The following is a 15,477-nucleotide window of genomic DNA, read 5'->3' on the forward strand; positions in this document are numbered from 1 at the left end:
ATTTACATAACTTATCATAATAAAGGGGAGCTTCCCTGGATGGGGTGGGGGAGAGTTTAGTGGAGTTGGCTTCTGCTCTAATCTGAGCTGGAGTCAGCCTGAAATCTCTCCACAGTTAATGATGGCACTGGCCAGATCTGACCTCCCTATTACACCAAGCACCTGCAAGACACGTGTGGGCCCTCAAGATGACGGGATCCAGTGTCCCTTGACGGAGACAACTGGACTCATTGTTCAGGAAATACCGAGGCCAGATTTGATGACATGAGCATATTGGAAGGTTGGCCGGGAAGGAAACCTACCACATGGTCCAGTAGAAATAAATTTGGTGGGGGTGGGGGAAGAGCAAACTGCCAGCCCACACAAGATGGAGGGATGGGGAGACAGAGGAGAAGGAAGCAGAGAAAAGAAAATAGAGCAAAAAGGAAACGGTAGTGGGGGAGGGGAGGGGATGGGAAGCTGGTGTTAGCTAGATTATATAGGGAAAGAGTGGAGATCTGGCCAGGTGGATTGGATGTGACCTCAGAGAAGGCAGAGGTAGCTGCTCCCAGGTGTCTCAGTTACCTAGGTAACTCAGGTCCTGGCGCAGAATTATACTGGTGGGGGCATCTGCATGGAGCCTCCCAGGGTGGACCTTACACATAGGAGCTTATGAGGCTTTAGGTCACAGAGTTTAGTGGCTCCAGGCTTGGGCCCCTCCTGTGGTGAGAGCCCAGAGCTGATGCCTCTGTGGGTGTCCTTTCAGGTCTTTGGTCAACTTGTTGAAAACAAGTAAAAGGCATAGGGAAGCCTCCTTTTTAGGGTCCCTAGAAACAGCAGGCTTAGACAAAGTAGTTGACCTAGGGAGGGACAAACCTGAGTGGAATAACAGGAGCCCCAAGCAGCTGGGCCTGGAGCTGCTGGAGCTTGCAAAAGAAAGGAAGGAGAGAGATCAAGCCTGATAGTTACCCAATTTGCATGTTTTAATGAAGTTAGCTGGGTCCTTAGTAAGTACCAGTTACACCCAGAACCAACAATTAAAGAGTATTTTTATTGCTTTAATGATTGCCTTATTGTTTGATTGCTTTATTCGCCAGAGTTTTACTGGAATTGCTATTTGTGATCACTAACTGCCACTTCCACCTCTGTCAGTCTGTTGCTATCACCTGTGTGTGGTACATGTGGCTGTGAACTTATGCTGAGCACATCTAAATGAGACTCCTAGCCCAATAAACTGAGTGCTGCTGGCTGTTGTTGTGGGTTCGAGGCCCACCTGGGTATTTGGTATATAGCATTGAAATTTTGAAAGTGCTTTTGAAATGATGTAAATGCCGATGAATGACCATCGACTGGCACTAGCTTTGAACAAATATGACTGGTATTTATAATGTAACCTGGCCTGAGCTCTATGTATCAAACTACTTTTGAACTTGTTTTCTTTGCTAGGTATTGTCCACATCTGTGAGCCTTCCTCTCCTCTTCCCCTCTTCCCCACCCTCCTGCAGAGTTGCATCCTATTTTATCACCTGATGGTCAAGAGATTTCCAGTAAAGGTCAAGACACCCTGACCTACATGTGACTGATTCCTATAGTTAGAATATAGGGGAAATTCCTGTGGTTTGGGGGCTTATAGGAAACCTTCTGAGATGGCTCAGGGCTCCATCTTGAGGTCCCAGCCTTGACCCTGCCTGTACTTTCTCTCTCAACAAAATTCTTTACATCCCCGATTGTCATCTGACTGAGTGGTCTCTTTGATCATCGATCCCTGAATGCCATAACACTATGGTAAGTATAGTAATACAATTTGATTGGACTCTACACTCTAAAAAACGTGGAGGCGTATCCCTGATCCTCCCAGGTAAAAGGCACCTGCATTCACAACCCAGGCCGCAGCTGGTTAAAACCAGGCTTGCTCAGTGAGTTTGCAGAGCAGGCTCCCAGAACCAGGCCTGGGTAAGTTACTAAAATCAAAACCACAAACTTGCAAAGCATGTCCTGAAACTTTTTGTTTTGGGCCACCTCCAACCCTACTTAAGACCCTTGAGCCCTGCCTGGAATTGTTTGCCAGGTCTCCTAACACTCCTCAGGTCACTGTGGTTCCAATGGCCCTCTTCAACTGTCCATTAATGTTTATCTGGTCTGTTGAGTTTGCTCTATTTATTCTAATATCCTCATGACACAGGTTTCCCAGCACAAGTTATAATAGAGGCACAGGCAATTATCTTCCGAATAGAAGTCCATGTGCCCTGGAAATGAGCCTGCCCTGGTGGTTGTAATTAAGATATCTCACCAGGCACTGTCTGCTCAGGACAACAATCCTAGCTACCAAGGGGCCGGATATTAGAGGATCAATTTCCTAAGCCAGCTCAGGCATGAACATCTCCCAGACTCTTACCTCCAATAAACTTCTTAGAAAAAAAAAAACAACAACAGAAATGACCCCTTGGCTCCAGTGGTAGAGGGCTATCCTTGGGAAAAAGACTCTCAGGATCAGATCCTAGGCCCTGCGTTCAGGACCCTTGCCAGGTTCACACACCAAATGTTCACACGTATCCTGGAAGAGGATTACTTGGGAAAACAACTCCTCCTTGTGGAACATGCATTCACTCTCAATGACAAACAACTGTTTTTAAATATATGGCAGGATGCATTGTCTCCTAAAATGGATGTCCACATATAATGGTCAACTATTTCAAGAAGAAGTCAGTTCTAGAGACCTGAGCTCAGGTAATAAAAATGTCACACTGAAGGTGATGAAGATCAAATGTAAACATAGCTGTTTACTTAACTACAGCAGGGCTGTCCACCCACCTTCCAATGCCCAGAGGGGAGACAATCCATCCTTTCAATTGCAGATGAAGGGGGTTGCATAGACCTAAAGGGGATATGTAAAGACATAGGGTTGTTTAGCACCAATGGGCACCACCTGAATCCCCAGAGTCTGGGGCTGGGACCTGAATTTCCTAGGACCAACCCCCCACCACACCAGTGGGCCAGTCTCTGCTTTTCAGAGGCCTGGCCTCTGGGGGCTGAAGGACAGCCCTTGGCCTGACAGTTCACCCAGTGCTCCACAGAGTTGTTGATTGGGTGGAGTACCACATGTGGGAGGAGCCAGGATTTCACTTTCCCTGGAGCTGGAAATCCTAGGCTGGAGGTGGCTGCTGGCTTCTTCCTCCCTCCATGCTTCCTTCAGCATAGCACTGGGACTGCCTGGGAGTGAAAGTCTAGTGGAGCACTGTCCTGGGATGATGGCGTCCCTGGTGAGTAGCAAAAGCCTTCCTTAAAGAAATGAGTTTGGCATTGGGTGTTTGTATCTTTTTTTCTTTTACTGTCAGTGGGAGGACTTGAACTCGGCCTCAGCACTGTCTCTGGCCTGTTTTGTTGCAGGCTAGCGCTGTACCACAGGGAGCCACAACTCCACTTCGAATATCCTGGTGGTTCATTAGAGATAAGACTCTTGAGAAGCTTCTGCCTGGGCTGCCATTGAGGCCCGATCCTCAGATTTCAGCTTCCTGAGCAGCCCAAATGGGCTCAGCTTACAGCCTAGAGCCAACAGTCTTCTCTGCGTTATCATATTAAGTACTAAGAAGACTTGTTCACCAGTTGGAATTCCAAGTACTGACTCTGAAGTGGTGGCCACTGATCAGAAAATTGTCCCGCTGCTAAATCATCCGAGTACTCTGGCCTGCAATTCACTGGTGTGTGGAAGGAGCACAGGGAATGTCTTCCTTTCCTTTTTGGTGGCCTCGTGGGAAGTGGCTTGTCACTCGTCACTGGTGAGGGTTTGTGAGGTTTCCTTTAAACATAGGGACTCTTCACTTAGGGTTGTTGACTGTGGAATAAGAATTTCTGGGCAAGGCAAGATGGTAAGCAAACATAGCAGAGCTTAATGGAGTAAGCAAAGTAGTAGACAAACAGAAGGGCAGTAGCACATACTAGCAGATTATGAATGCCACGCGAATATTCCTAACAGCCAAGGATCTGTTTCCCCGACTCTTCAGCTCAGCCCCACACTCTGTTAGAGTGCCCCTTCCCTTCTGACATCCCTTTGTGTGCTTGTCCATTTGCTTGCCTGTGCAATCAATAAAGCTCAGGCAAGTTCTTACCATGGTGACTTGTGCAGAAGTTCTCATTCTGTGATTGAAGTCACTTTTATAGGAAAACTTCACCCACCCTCCCCAATGTCCAGCGACTCATTCATTAATCATGCTGATGTGTGCAAATGACTTAGTGTGGTGCTAACCGTGGCGCCTAAAACTGAGTTCGCACCTGTTCCCACAGGCTAAGAGGCGGGACTTTCAGCGGTTCCCTGGGGAGAAACTAAAAATGGTAATCGCAGATTTGTAGTTACTAACTACTAATATTGCTTCTGTAAATGGCTTTGTGCCTAAGGACCTAGGAAAGACCATAAAATGCCCTCGGGCAGATGGTTTTCAGAAAAACGGTAAACAGCCATAAGAGTGACCAGCAGAGAAGAAAAACAAGTTTTACAATTACCAGAACTCCCCCACCCAGGTGTGGTTTCCTGTATCTAAAACCCTGCAGGGGTGCACTAACCCCCTTGCTACACCCTTAAGGCTTAACCAATCAGTTCTTTTTTTTTTTTTTTTTTGGCCAGTCCTGGGCCTTGGACTCAGGGCCTGAGCACTGTCCCTGGCTTCTTTTTGCTCAAGGCTTGCACTCTGCCACTTGAGCCAAAGCGCCATTTCTGGCCATTTTCTGTATATGTGGTGCTGGGGAATCGAACCCAGGGCTTCATGTATGGGAGGCAAGCTCTCTTGCCACTAGGCCATATTCCCAGCCCCTAACCAATCAGTTCTAAAGGTGTCTGTCCCTTGATCGGACCAATGACCATTTCCAGATTCCTTCCCTTCACCAAATGCGCCAAACATTATTTTATAATTTTCCCGAGGTGTGTATTGATTTGTTAAAAGATGCTATGGTGTATGCTAAGTCCTTTCCTCCCCAACAAAAAAAAATGTATAAAACAGCTGAAAGCCCTAGGCTCATGGCCTCTTAGCATCCGGTTGCCAAGTGCACGGAGGACCAAGCTCGAGCTTACAATAAATACTCCTTTTGCTTTTGCATATGTGTGGGTCTCTGGTGGTTCTTGTGGGTGTCTGGTGTTTGAGCATAACAGTGGTTCCTCTCCCCATGGCCCAGGTTGAACTGGGAGCTCGGGGCATTGCTGAGGGAAACTGAAAGCCTCAATGTAGCTCAGTCACAAGCAGTTGTTTGTTTGATCTAACTTTAAACCAGGTTGTAATGGGGGAAGGATCCGAGGGAGGGGGTCTCCCCACCCCTCGAAGAGTCCACCACTCAGAGACAGTCTACAGTAAAAAGATGGAGTTATTGGGGAAGTAAGGATAAACTGAGCAGCCAGGGCCACAGCCCAGGCGTGCTGGAACTGCTGCTTTATAGAGTTATCAAGGCCAAGGCCGCATGGACAAGCTTGCCGCAGGTACCTGGCCAATGAGGTCACAACACCTATAGAGTATGCTAAGCCACACGCAGGTGTCCAGTAGAGTTACAACCTGTTACATAGTATCTACTTGAACCAACCTTTCATCTAGTTAGAGCTGGCGGGTGGATTGGGGGGTGGTGGGGACAAAGGTTTCTATTGTTTACAGTAAGGGGGGAAAACTTCCCATTCTTCTGAGAAGTTGGGGCAGGGCCCTCAACTCTGAAGCTCAGGGCTGAGGGAGATAATGGAGATGGAGTCAGCTTCTGCCCTCTTTCACTGGCCAGATCTGACATCCAGGTCACCATCCTCCCTCACCATCTTGATGTTTAATGACAGGTTGTTACCCCTAGGAAACTTCATGAGCAGAATTCAGTCTGATGGGATACATGTAGAAGAAAATGGGAATAAATGTAGAATATAGGAAAAAATGAAAACATTAGGTAAAATTTTGAAAATTGGACAGACCCCAATAAAGAGGCTTCTTTTGTACTAGGGAGGTCGGATCTGGCTAGCGCCATCACTGGCCACACCGTGAATTGTACTATCTGCCATCTTGGCTTCATGGTGTGCCTGCGGGCCTATAGGTTACTGAACCTGTCAGTCAAGTGCCTGACTCTGGGAGCTTCCTGTGATCCAACCCCCGGACCTGATCTTATTTAGGGTCAGGCCAGCTCAGGTGCCATTGTTTGTGTCTCCATGTTTGCTTCCCCATGTCCTGTCTCCTGGCTGGTCTCCAGTCACCATGGCGTCCCACGTCAGCTCTCCATTGGAGCTGGATTGGTTTGCTGGTATGGTTTTTGTTCTTTTTTCCCCTCTCTGGCCTGTTTCCCGACCATGTTAAGGGTATGTGTGGGATGCAGGCCTTTCTAACCAGTGGCTGCCTGCAGACTGCTAGTGCTCTAATAAAAACTCCAGAACTCAATCCTTCAATATGTAGCTTCTAGGATAATTTACTATCATATAAAACACTTCCTACTTAGCAGAATGGAAAGAACAAGAAGAGAGACAGTGATGTATAATCCATGAGTTTGCGTAAGCACTGAGGATGACAAATGCCAACAGTAATGAATGGTGATCACTGGGCTCTCAGTGTCCCCCTGACTGGCCTTGCAGAAACTGCAGGTCTTAATGCCCTTGAACCTCATTCTGACCACCCCTGTCATGATCTGTGCCTAGAAATGACACCACGAAGAGCCCATGCTGGGTGGGAACTCCTTCATTCTAAAGAATGTAAGGATCTGCTCCAGCTGCTCCGGACTTTGAATAATACAGTGCTGGCTTTATGTTCTCAAGGAAGGAATGACTACTGTGTTGCTTGCTGCAGTTGCACAGGATATTAGGGCCCGGGCTGCTCTGCTTGCAATCCTAGCTACTCAGGAGCCTGAGATCTGAGGGTGGCACTTTTAAAGACAGCCTTGTGAGGCAACTGTGGAGACTCTTATTCAGTTGACCAGCAAAAAGCAGGTGTGACTCAAGTATTGGAGCACTAGCCTGGAACAGAAAAGCTCTGGTATAGTGTCAAGGCCCTGAGTTGAAGCCCCAGAACCAGCAAAAGAAAAAAAAAAGCATATAATATCATTGAAAGATTTTATTGAGTGATACTCTTAGGTATAGTTATGGAAACCATTCATTGCATCGAAGGTGCAAACAATGTTATGAATGGTTTTCTGAAGTTTTCATCTTTACTTTTTGACAGTGCTGGGGCTTGAACTTTGGGCCAAGGCACTGTCACTGAGGTTATGTGGCTCAAGGCTAAGGCTCTAGTGCTTGAGCCACAGTGCCACTCTTTTATCTTCTGTGCTGCTTACTGGAGATGTGAGTCTCTGAAACTCTCCTTCCCTGGCCTGGTTTGGAACAATGATCCCCAGATCTCTGTCTCCTTGCACCAGATGCAGGTGAGGGTTTGTGACATTTTCCTTTTAACATAGGGACTCCTCTCTTAGGGTCCTTAACTTCAATCCCAGAAAAAGAATTTCTGGACAATTCACAGTGATAAGGAAACTTGGCTGAGTTCTACTGAGGAAGTAAGCAAGCCAGTAGACAAAAAGCAGACAGAAATTCAGAAAGCAAGGGCACACTCTTAAAAGAGTGCAGGTCCTGTCTTGGAGAGACAGAGATAGGCATTTCTTTGGCTGTTGAGACTATTAATATGGTAAAGGCAGGGGGTGTGACTTCAACTGTATGCCAAGATAGGTGTTTTCTCTTTGCCCTAATCACCAACAGTTTGGGGCTGGTGTTATGTCTTGAGTTTCTGGGTGTTTGGGGCTCTCTTGGCAGGTGGAACCCATCCTGCCATGGAGCAGTTCCTTTTCCTTGAGATAAGGAAAGCCCCCTGTTGTCTACATTTTGATTGGGGGTTTCTTAAGTTTGTGGGGAGCGTTTACTTGGGAAGGCATACATCCTGCCAGACAAATGTTATTTCTTGGTTTGAGAAATGCATTTCTCGGGAAGGGATGCATCCTGTTGCGCCTCTGAAGCTGAGATAGTGATTGTATGTTTCTAAACACCACATTTCTGAGTAGCCTTCACCAGGCCTCATTCTTCTGAACTTATCCGGCCTCATTTCCCCATGAATAACTTTGGTCCCTTTATCTTAGGAGAAGTTGATGGACTAGTTTTAAGCTTGAGTTTTTTGATTCCTGGCAGCCTTTTACCCTACTTCCTTTGCTATAGTCGATCCTGCCTTATCCCTGAGTGGGTAAAATGAACCACCAGTGCCTGAGTGCTTCTAGTAACATTTAAGTCTTAGAATTGAGCATAAGTGACTCACAGCAGTAATTCTATCTACTCAGCAGGCTGAGACCTGAAGATCTCAGTTCAAAGCCAGCTTGGGCAGGAAAACCCATGACATTGATTTCTCCACTAAATTACGAAGACGAAGAAGGAAGGAGAAAGAGAGGGAGAAGGAAAAGGAAGGGGAGGAGAGGGATGGAGAAAGAGAAGGAGGGGGAGGAGAGGGAAGAGAGGGAGGGGTGGGTGAGAGAAGGAGAAGAAGAGAAATGGGGAAATGAATGTATAGCTCTGTTGGGAGAACACTCGGGTTTAGCACAGGAAACTCTGATACAGTATGTAGGTCATGTGGTCAAAGCCCAATGCCTGCACAAACATTCTTCTAAAGGAGTCATAACCACGTGGCCCCAAAGGCTGAGGACTGGCCAGTGCTGCTCAAAGCCCTGCAGAGATATCCCCCAGACTCTTTTTTTTTTTTTTTTTTTTTGGCCAGTCCTGGGCCTTGGACTCCGGGCCTGAGCACTGTCCCTGGCTTCTTCCCGCTCAAGGCTAGCACTCCGCCACTTGAGCCACAGCGCCGCTTCTGGCCGTTTTCTGTATATGTGGTGCTGGGGAATCGAACCTAGGGCCTCGTGTATCCGAGGCAGGCACTCTTGCCACTAGGCTATATCCCCAGCCCCCCCCAGACTCTTATCTCTCATCAACCACCAAGAAAAGCTGTAAGGGAAGCTGAGGCTCTATCTAGGGGTAGAGCACAAACTAGCCTTGAGCAACCATGCTCAGGGTCAGCAGCCAAGACCCGAGTTCCAGTCCTAGGAGAGGAAGGTGTTCCATGTGGAATGTGGGTTACTCCATATCGTCTCTTCCACATGCCATGCAGTATTCTGGGGTGCGCCTTTCTCATCTGCCCCCTTCACACCTCTGTACAGTGTGGCCATCGCTGAGGCCACTCACTCCAAGGGGGCCCCATTATTGCCCTGAAGAAACGTTGATTTCTTTTTTTTTTGGCCAGTCCTGATCCTTGAACTCAGGGCCTGAGCCTTGAACTCAGGGCCTGAGCACTGTCCCTGGCCTCTTTTGCCTGAAGGCTAGCACTGATCCACTTTAGCCACCATGCCACTTCTGGCCTTTTCTATATATGTGGTGCTTGGGAATCGAACCCAGGGCTTCAGGTAAAGGAAGCAAGAATTCTTGCCATTAGGCCAGAGAACCATTGGTTTCTGTGCATACCCGAGTCTCCCCTCTACCTACATCAGTTGGCGTCATCTCAAGGCTTGTCTGTTGAACTTGTCCCTGTTGCCCTGTCCAATGGGAACTGTCTTGGGTGTTGTAGGAACCTCTGAACATTGAAGATGTAACTGTGAACTTCACCCCCAAAGAGTGGGACATGATGAACGCAGGACAGAGGAAGCTGTGGAGAGATGTGATGTCAGAGGTTGCCTGTCTGCTGGAGTCCATCGGTGAGTACTGGGACCTGTCTAGTGTGCATATATACTTATCAATGTGAGTGTATAAAATTAAGCACATATATACGTACATATACATCCACTCAGCTTCTTTCCACTGGAATTTCTACGTGAATTCAGTCTGTCAGAATATACTTTTGACGGTAGCTTGTATTTTGTTAAGGCAGAAATAGAAAATGAGGGATTACTTCTGAATCCACCCCTAGACCATATATTGTATTTTCCCATTGCTTGTTTACATGGAGTTACATGAACAGCATCTTAATCTAATTTGGAGCCACTGTGGGATTCCTAAGATTCAGTTGTATTATCTAGATTATAGTTATATTTCCTTCTCTTAGCTACTCTCTTTGCAATTACAATCGTAGCTACACAGGAAAGCTGAAATCTGAGGATGGTGGTTTGATGCCATCCAAACAGGAGAACTCTGGGAGACTCTCTTACTCAGCACAAAAAAGCAGAAAGTGGGGCTGTGGCTCAAGTGGTGAAGCACTAGCCTTCAGGCAGAAATCTCAGCAACAGCACACAAGTCCTGATTTGAAGCATCAGTGATGACAGAAATTATTGATGATTGTGAATATGACAGGAGGTGCTTTTCCTAAGAATTGTTTCCTTTCCTTTGATTCATTGAATGACTACACAAATGCAGATTAAGATGCTTTTAAAAAATTTCCTCCCGGGGGCTGGGGATATAGCCTAGTGGCAAGAGTGCCTGCCTCGGATACATGAGGCCCTAAGTTCGATTCCCCAGCACCACATATACAGAAAACAGCCAGGAGCGGCGCTGTGGCTCAAGTGGCAGAGTGCTAGCCTTGAGCGGGAAGAAGCCAGGGACAGTGCTCAGGCCCTGAGTCCAAGGCCCAGGACTGGCCAAAAAAAAAAGAAAATCTCCTCCCGGTTTCATGCAAGGTATGCTTTTAAACATTTCTTACAGGCATTTTCATTCCACATGGCAAAGATGGCCGTCTTTACATACAGCAAGTCAGCGGTAAGGTCCATGGGACCCCATCAGTGGTAAGTTACACGGATGTGACTCCTGTCATGACCAGTGAAGACCTGGCAGTGGAAAGAGTAGCGGGAAAAGCAAGTGCCTGCCTCATTCTTAGCTGAGGAAATTTCTTGGTTGAACACTCCACATAGTTTGAATTTTGTAAGGACAATAACAGGATTTCAAAACCTTCATCTCAGGGTCTGAGAATGTGGCTTCATGGTAGAGTGCTTGCCTAGCATATGTGAAGCCCTGGCTTTGATTTCTCAGTACTATATGAACAGAAAAAGCCAGGAGTGGTGCTGTGGTTCAAGTAGTAGAGCACTAGCCTTCAGTAAAGAGAAGCTCAGTGACAGTGCCCAGGCCCAGAGTTCAAGCCCCAGGATTAGCAAAAACAAAAATAAAAACAAACTTAAACTCAGATTTGCAAGACAAAATAGTCTGAAGCCCAAATCTTACCTATCTATGTGTCTCTCTATTTCTCTCTCTTCAACTATGTGTATACTCTCTCTTTTTGTCTCTCTCTTTTTCTCAATCTCGCTGTCTGTCTGTCTATCTGTCTGTCTGTCTCTCTCTCTCCCTCACACACACACACATACACACATGCCTATCTGGAAATTAACTTGATTCTTATGTTTTTGACATCTTACGTGGAGTATGTCTTTGGCACTTTCAAGCTGGGGATATAGAAGAAAAAAATAAGTTGATTGTTGTTTTTGTTTGTCCTGAGGCTCAAACTCTGGGCCTTGGTACAGTCCCACTCCTTTGTTGCTGAAGGCTAGCACCCTCCCACTTCAAGTACAGCACTGCTCCCAGCTTTTTGTGAATGGATTATAGGAGGTAAGAGTCTCATGGACTTTCCTGAACTTGCTGACTTTGAACCATGATTCTCAGATCTCATCCATGTGGGTAGCTAGAATTACAGGCGTGAGCTATCAGTGCCAAGTTATAATATGTTTTATGTCTAGGCTAAGTAGTCTAGCATTCTTATGTAGAGAAAAGGCCATAGAGATGAATGTGAACAACTGATAATCATGTTTCATCATCTTCCCACAGCAGAAATCTCTTTATCTGCAAGACTCACTTGACAGGAATGACTCAACAGAAACGAAGACTCACAGCTATTCATTGACACAGAGTTTGCTAAAGGATGCAGAAGCCATCTCCTGTGTTAGCCTACACCGGGGAGAGAACCACCATGAATATTCACGTACTCCTGAGCACATGGAACACAAAGAAATTGATCATCTAAATGGCAATGGCATTATAAAGAATTCGTTAGATATTACACAATGCAGTAAGTCTTTCAAGGAAAACAGACAGTGTGACTGTGGTCTGTGTACTAAAGTCTTTGTTGAGAGCAATGAATGCTGTAAACACAATGTAACTCACACTGGAGGGAAATCACATGGTTGTAGATTGTGTAGGACAGCCTTTGTTCCTTCAAAGTTCAGTCACCATAGGACTGCACATGATGGAGACAAAGCCTGTGAGGATAGTGACCTGGGGCATGTAGTCAGTAAACCCAAGGAGGTCAGTTGGCAGGATGGAGGAGACACTAGCCAGGAAGTTGATGACAGCCACCAGTGTACTGCCCCCTCCATTCAGCCAAGTCACTTCCGGCAGCAGGAGGACATGCCCACTGGAGGAGGGGCAGATGAAGGTCCCCTCTGTGTGTGGGAAGCGGTCACTCAGCGGTGTCATTCTGGAAGTCAGGAAGGAGCACATGCCAGAGAGAAAGCACAGGCATGCCCTCCCGGTGGGCAAGCCTCCCAAAGGCCCAGTGACCTTAAGACACATAACAGAAAACACACTGACGAGAAACCGCATGAGTGTCTCGTCTGTGGGAAAGCCTTCAAATGGGCCTGGTATGTTAAGAAACATAGCTTAGTGCATACTGGAGAGAAACCCTATGAATGTCGCACCTGTAGGAAAGCCTTCACTCAGCCATCTCACCGTGCCATACACGAGAGAATACACACTGGGGAGAAGCCCTATGAATGTCGTACCTGTGGGAGATCCTTCATTCAGCTATTTCACCGTGCCAGACACGAGAGAACACACACTGGAGAGAAGCCCTATGAATGTCACACCTGTGGGAAAGCCTTCCCTGATCCATCTTCTCGTTCCTCACATGAGAGAATACACACTGGAGAGAAGCCCTATGAATGTCGTACCTGTGGGAGAGCCTTCAATCAGCCATCTCACCGTGCCAGACACGAGAGAACACACACTGGAGAGAAGCCCTATGAATGTCACACCTGTGGGAAAGCCTTCCGTGATCGGTCTTCTCGTTCCTCACATGAGAGAATACACACTGGAGAGAAGCCCTATGAATGTCGCACCTGTGGAGAAGCCTTCACTTACTCATCTCACCGTGCCAGACACGAGAGAACACACACTGGAGAGAAGCCCTATGAATGTGGCACCTGTGGGAAAGCCTTCACTGTGCAATATTCTCGTGCCACACATGAGAGAATACACACTGGAGAGAAGCCCTATGAATGTCGCACCTGTGGAGAAGCCTTCATTTACTCATCTCAACGGGCCACACACGAGAGAAGACACACTGGAGAGAAGCCCTATGAATGTCGCACCTGTGGGAAAGCCTTCACTCAGCCATCTTCTCGTGCCTCACATGAGAGAATACACACTGGAGAGAAGCCCTATGAGTGTCACTACTGTGGGAAAGCTTTCTGTTTAGCCTCCAGTCTTTTTCACCATATGAAAGTACATACTAGAGAAAAAAATGATGCGTGTCATCAGGGAAGGAAATCATTCAGTATCTCATTTAAACCTTGCCAGGAGAAGAAATGAGAGCAATCACAGAAATGCAACCTGTGTGTGGAAGTATTTTGTACACCTTTTAACCTTACAAACTAAGAGCAATCCTCCCGGAGGGAGAAATCAGGAATCTCATCTGTATGGGCAAGTCTTCAGTCAATCAACTCATCTAAGACAACACCAGAGGACATACACTAGACAGAAACCACCAACAGAAACCATCTTTGTGAGAGGCTTTAGGCCTGACTATCAGTGGGCGAGAAAGACTATGAACATCACAGCTCTGGAAAAGCCTTCAGTCATCATGGAGGGTTGGCTCCCTCAAAGAACAAACGGCAGAGAGAAACCGTGGGTGCCATTTGGGGGAAAGCTGTGAACTGATCTCCTCAAATACAGAATCAAATGATGCACACTGATGAAAATCCATGAGAACATTTTTCATGTGAGAAATCCTTCTGTCTATAGTCAGCCCTTCAATGTCATGTGGGAATATAAAAAGGAAAGAATATAGCTGTGTGGGGTACTATATCTTGCTCGTATATTATGCACACAAGAACTATGACTATGACTCAATCTTTAGTGTAAATTTTAATATGATGAACTAGAACCAGAAAGGCTAACTAGAGACCCAAACTCAGTTTGGCTAGTCAGTCCCTATACACAAACACATTTAAAGATGTATGTGTGTAATCTGCTTGGATTCTAGCGAATGTAGGAGTCTGTAGTTACAACGTTAGTTTCAATTACCCTAAGGGCCTTAGCAGGAAGGAAACTCCTCATCCATACTTAATGGAAAAATCTTGTGTTTTGGTTCTTTGTTGGTCTTCTGGCTTGAACTTGGTGTGAGGGCTGTCAACTATCCTTTAGCTCTTTTTTTCTCTAGACTAGCACTCTACCACTTTGAGCCACAGCCTCAATTCCAGCTTTCTAGGTTGACTCGAGAACTTACCTGGCCCAGCTGGCTTTCAATTTTGATCCTTATGTAATCAGCCTCGTGAGTTGCTAGGATTACAGGCATGAGCCACCAGCACTGGAATACAATGTATTTCTAAGTAATAGGAGAGCACGTCACTTGACATACCTCATTTGTCTTTAATTTTGTGAACAAATATTCATCTAAGCTTCAGGTATGGCATGCAAAACACCCTCTAGCGACAACTTCTAAAAACTCTTAAGTATTCCAACTAAAAGAATGATGAACTTTACTGAAAACCCCCAAATACAACAAGTGTTTCAACAGTCAAAAAAAAGAATGATGAACTTTTATAATTGATAATTTTTTTATTTAACAGCTAAGTTTGTGGTAAATGCAATGTTCCCTATTGTATAAGATGTTTAGTGTCATGAGTGATGAAAATCTCTGAGTGAATAACGATGTATTTTTCAACAGTAAGATTCACTGAGAAAGCTTGATCTTAAAAAGAAAGTGGAGTCATTTCTGATTTACTGGATGTCAAAGTATCTTTAAACAATATATAAGTATGTATGAATATATATGTACAATAGTGAGATTGCATAAAATTAATAAGAGGAATCATCACGTGTAGATTTGGATGACATGCAATCCAAAGTAAAGGTCCATCAGACAGAACCTAATTTGCAGATAGAATTAGGAATACAGATTTCAAATAATTGAGAGACTAGTTTGAGAAGATCTGACATTTATTTTGTTCTACTTTTTTTTTTTATGGCCAGTCCTCGGGCTTGGACTCAGGGCCTGAGCACTCTCCCTGGCTTCTTTTTGCTCAAGGGTAGCACTCTGCCGCTTGAGCCTCAGCACCACTTCTGGCCATTTTCTGTATATGTGGTGCTGGGGAATTGAACCCAGGGCCTCATGTATATGAGGCAGGCACTCTTGCCACTAGGCCATATCCCCAGCCCTTGTTCTACTTTCTATCATGAAGTTTTAACCAGAACATTGGATCTGAACTCCTTGATAGGTAAGAAGATATTGAGCCCATACTTTGGGCCATCCCTTCCTTCAATATTTTTTCCACTGAGATAATTTCCAACTTCTTCACGTCAGCAGAAATCCCCAAGTGTGCTGAGAAACACAGCACAGGGTT

General features: G+C 45.9%; 1 protein-coding gene and 1 pseudogene across 1 annotated transcript; both read left to right on the plus strand.

The window, feature by feature from the left end:
• LOC125368171 overlaps nucleotides 1-9,154 on the plus strand; it is a 36,190-nt pseudogene extending 27,036 nt beyond the window's left edge.
• A 1,443-nt stretch (nucleotides 9,155-10,597) lies between these two features.
• On the plus strand, nucleotides 10,598-13,387 carry LOC125368172 (zinc finger protein 471-like; the record flags this gene model as incomplete). The annotated part of the gene is made up of 2 exons (XM_048369027.1): nucleotides 10,598-10,653; nucleotides 12,559-13,387. Coding segments are annotated over exons 1-2 (885 nt in total), but the record flags the coding sequence as incomplete, so codon positions are not given.
• Nucleotides 13,388-15,477: the final 2,090 nt, after the last annotated feature.

Source organism: Perognathus longimembris, chromosome 20 (assembly GCF_023159225.1).
Source record: "Perognathus longimembris pacificus isolate PPM17 chromosome 20, ASM2315922v1, whole genome shotgun sequence".
In the NCBI taxonomy this organism is placed as follows: domain Eukaryota; kingdom Metazoa; phylum Chordata; class Mammalia; order Rodentia; family Heteromyidae; genus Perognathus; species Perognathus longimembris.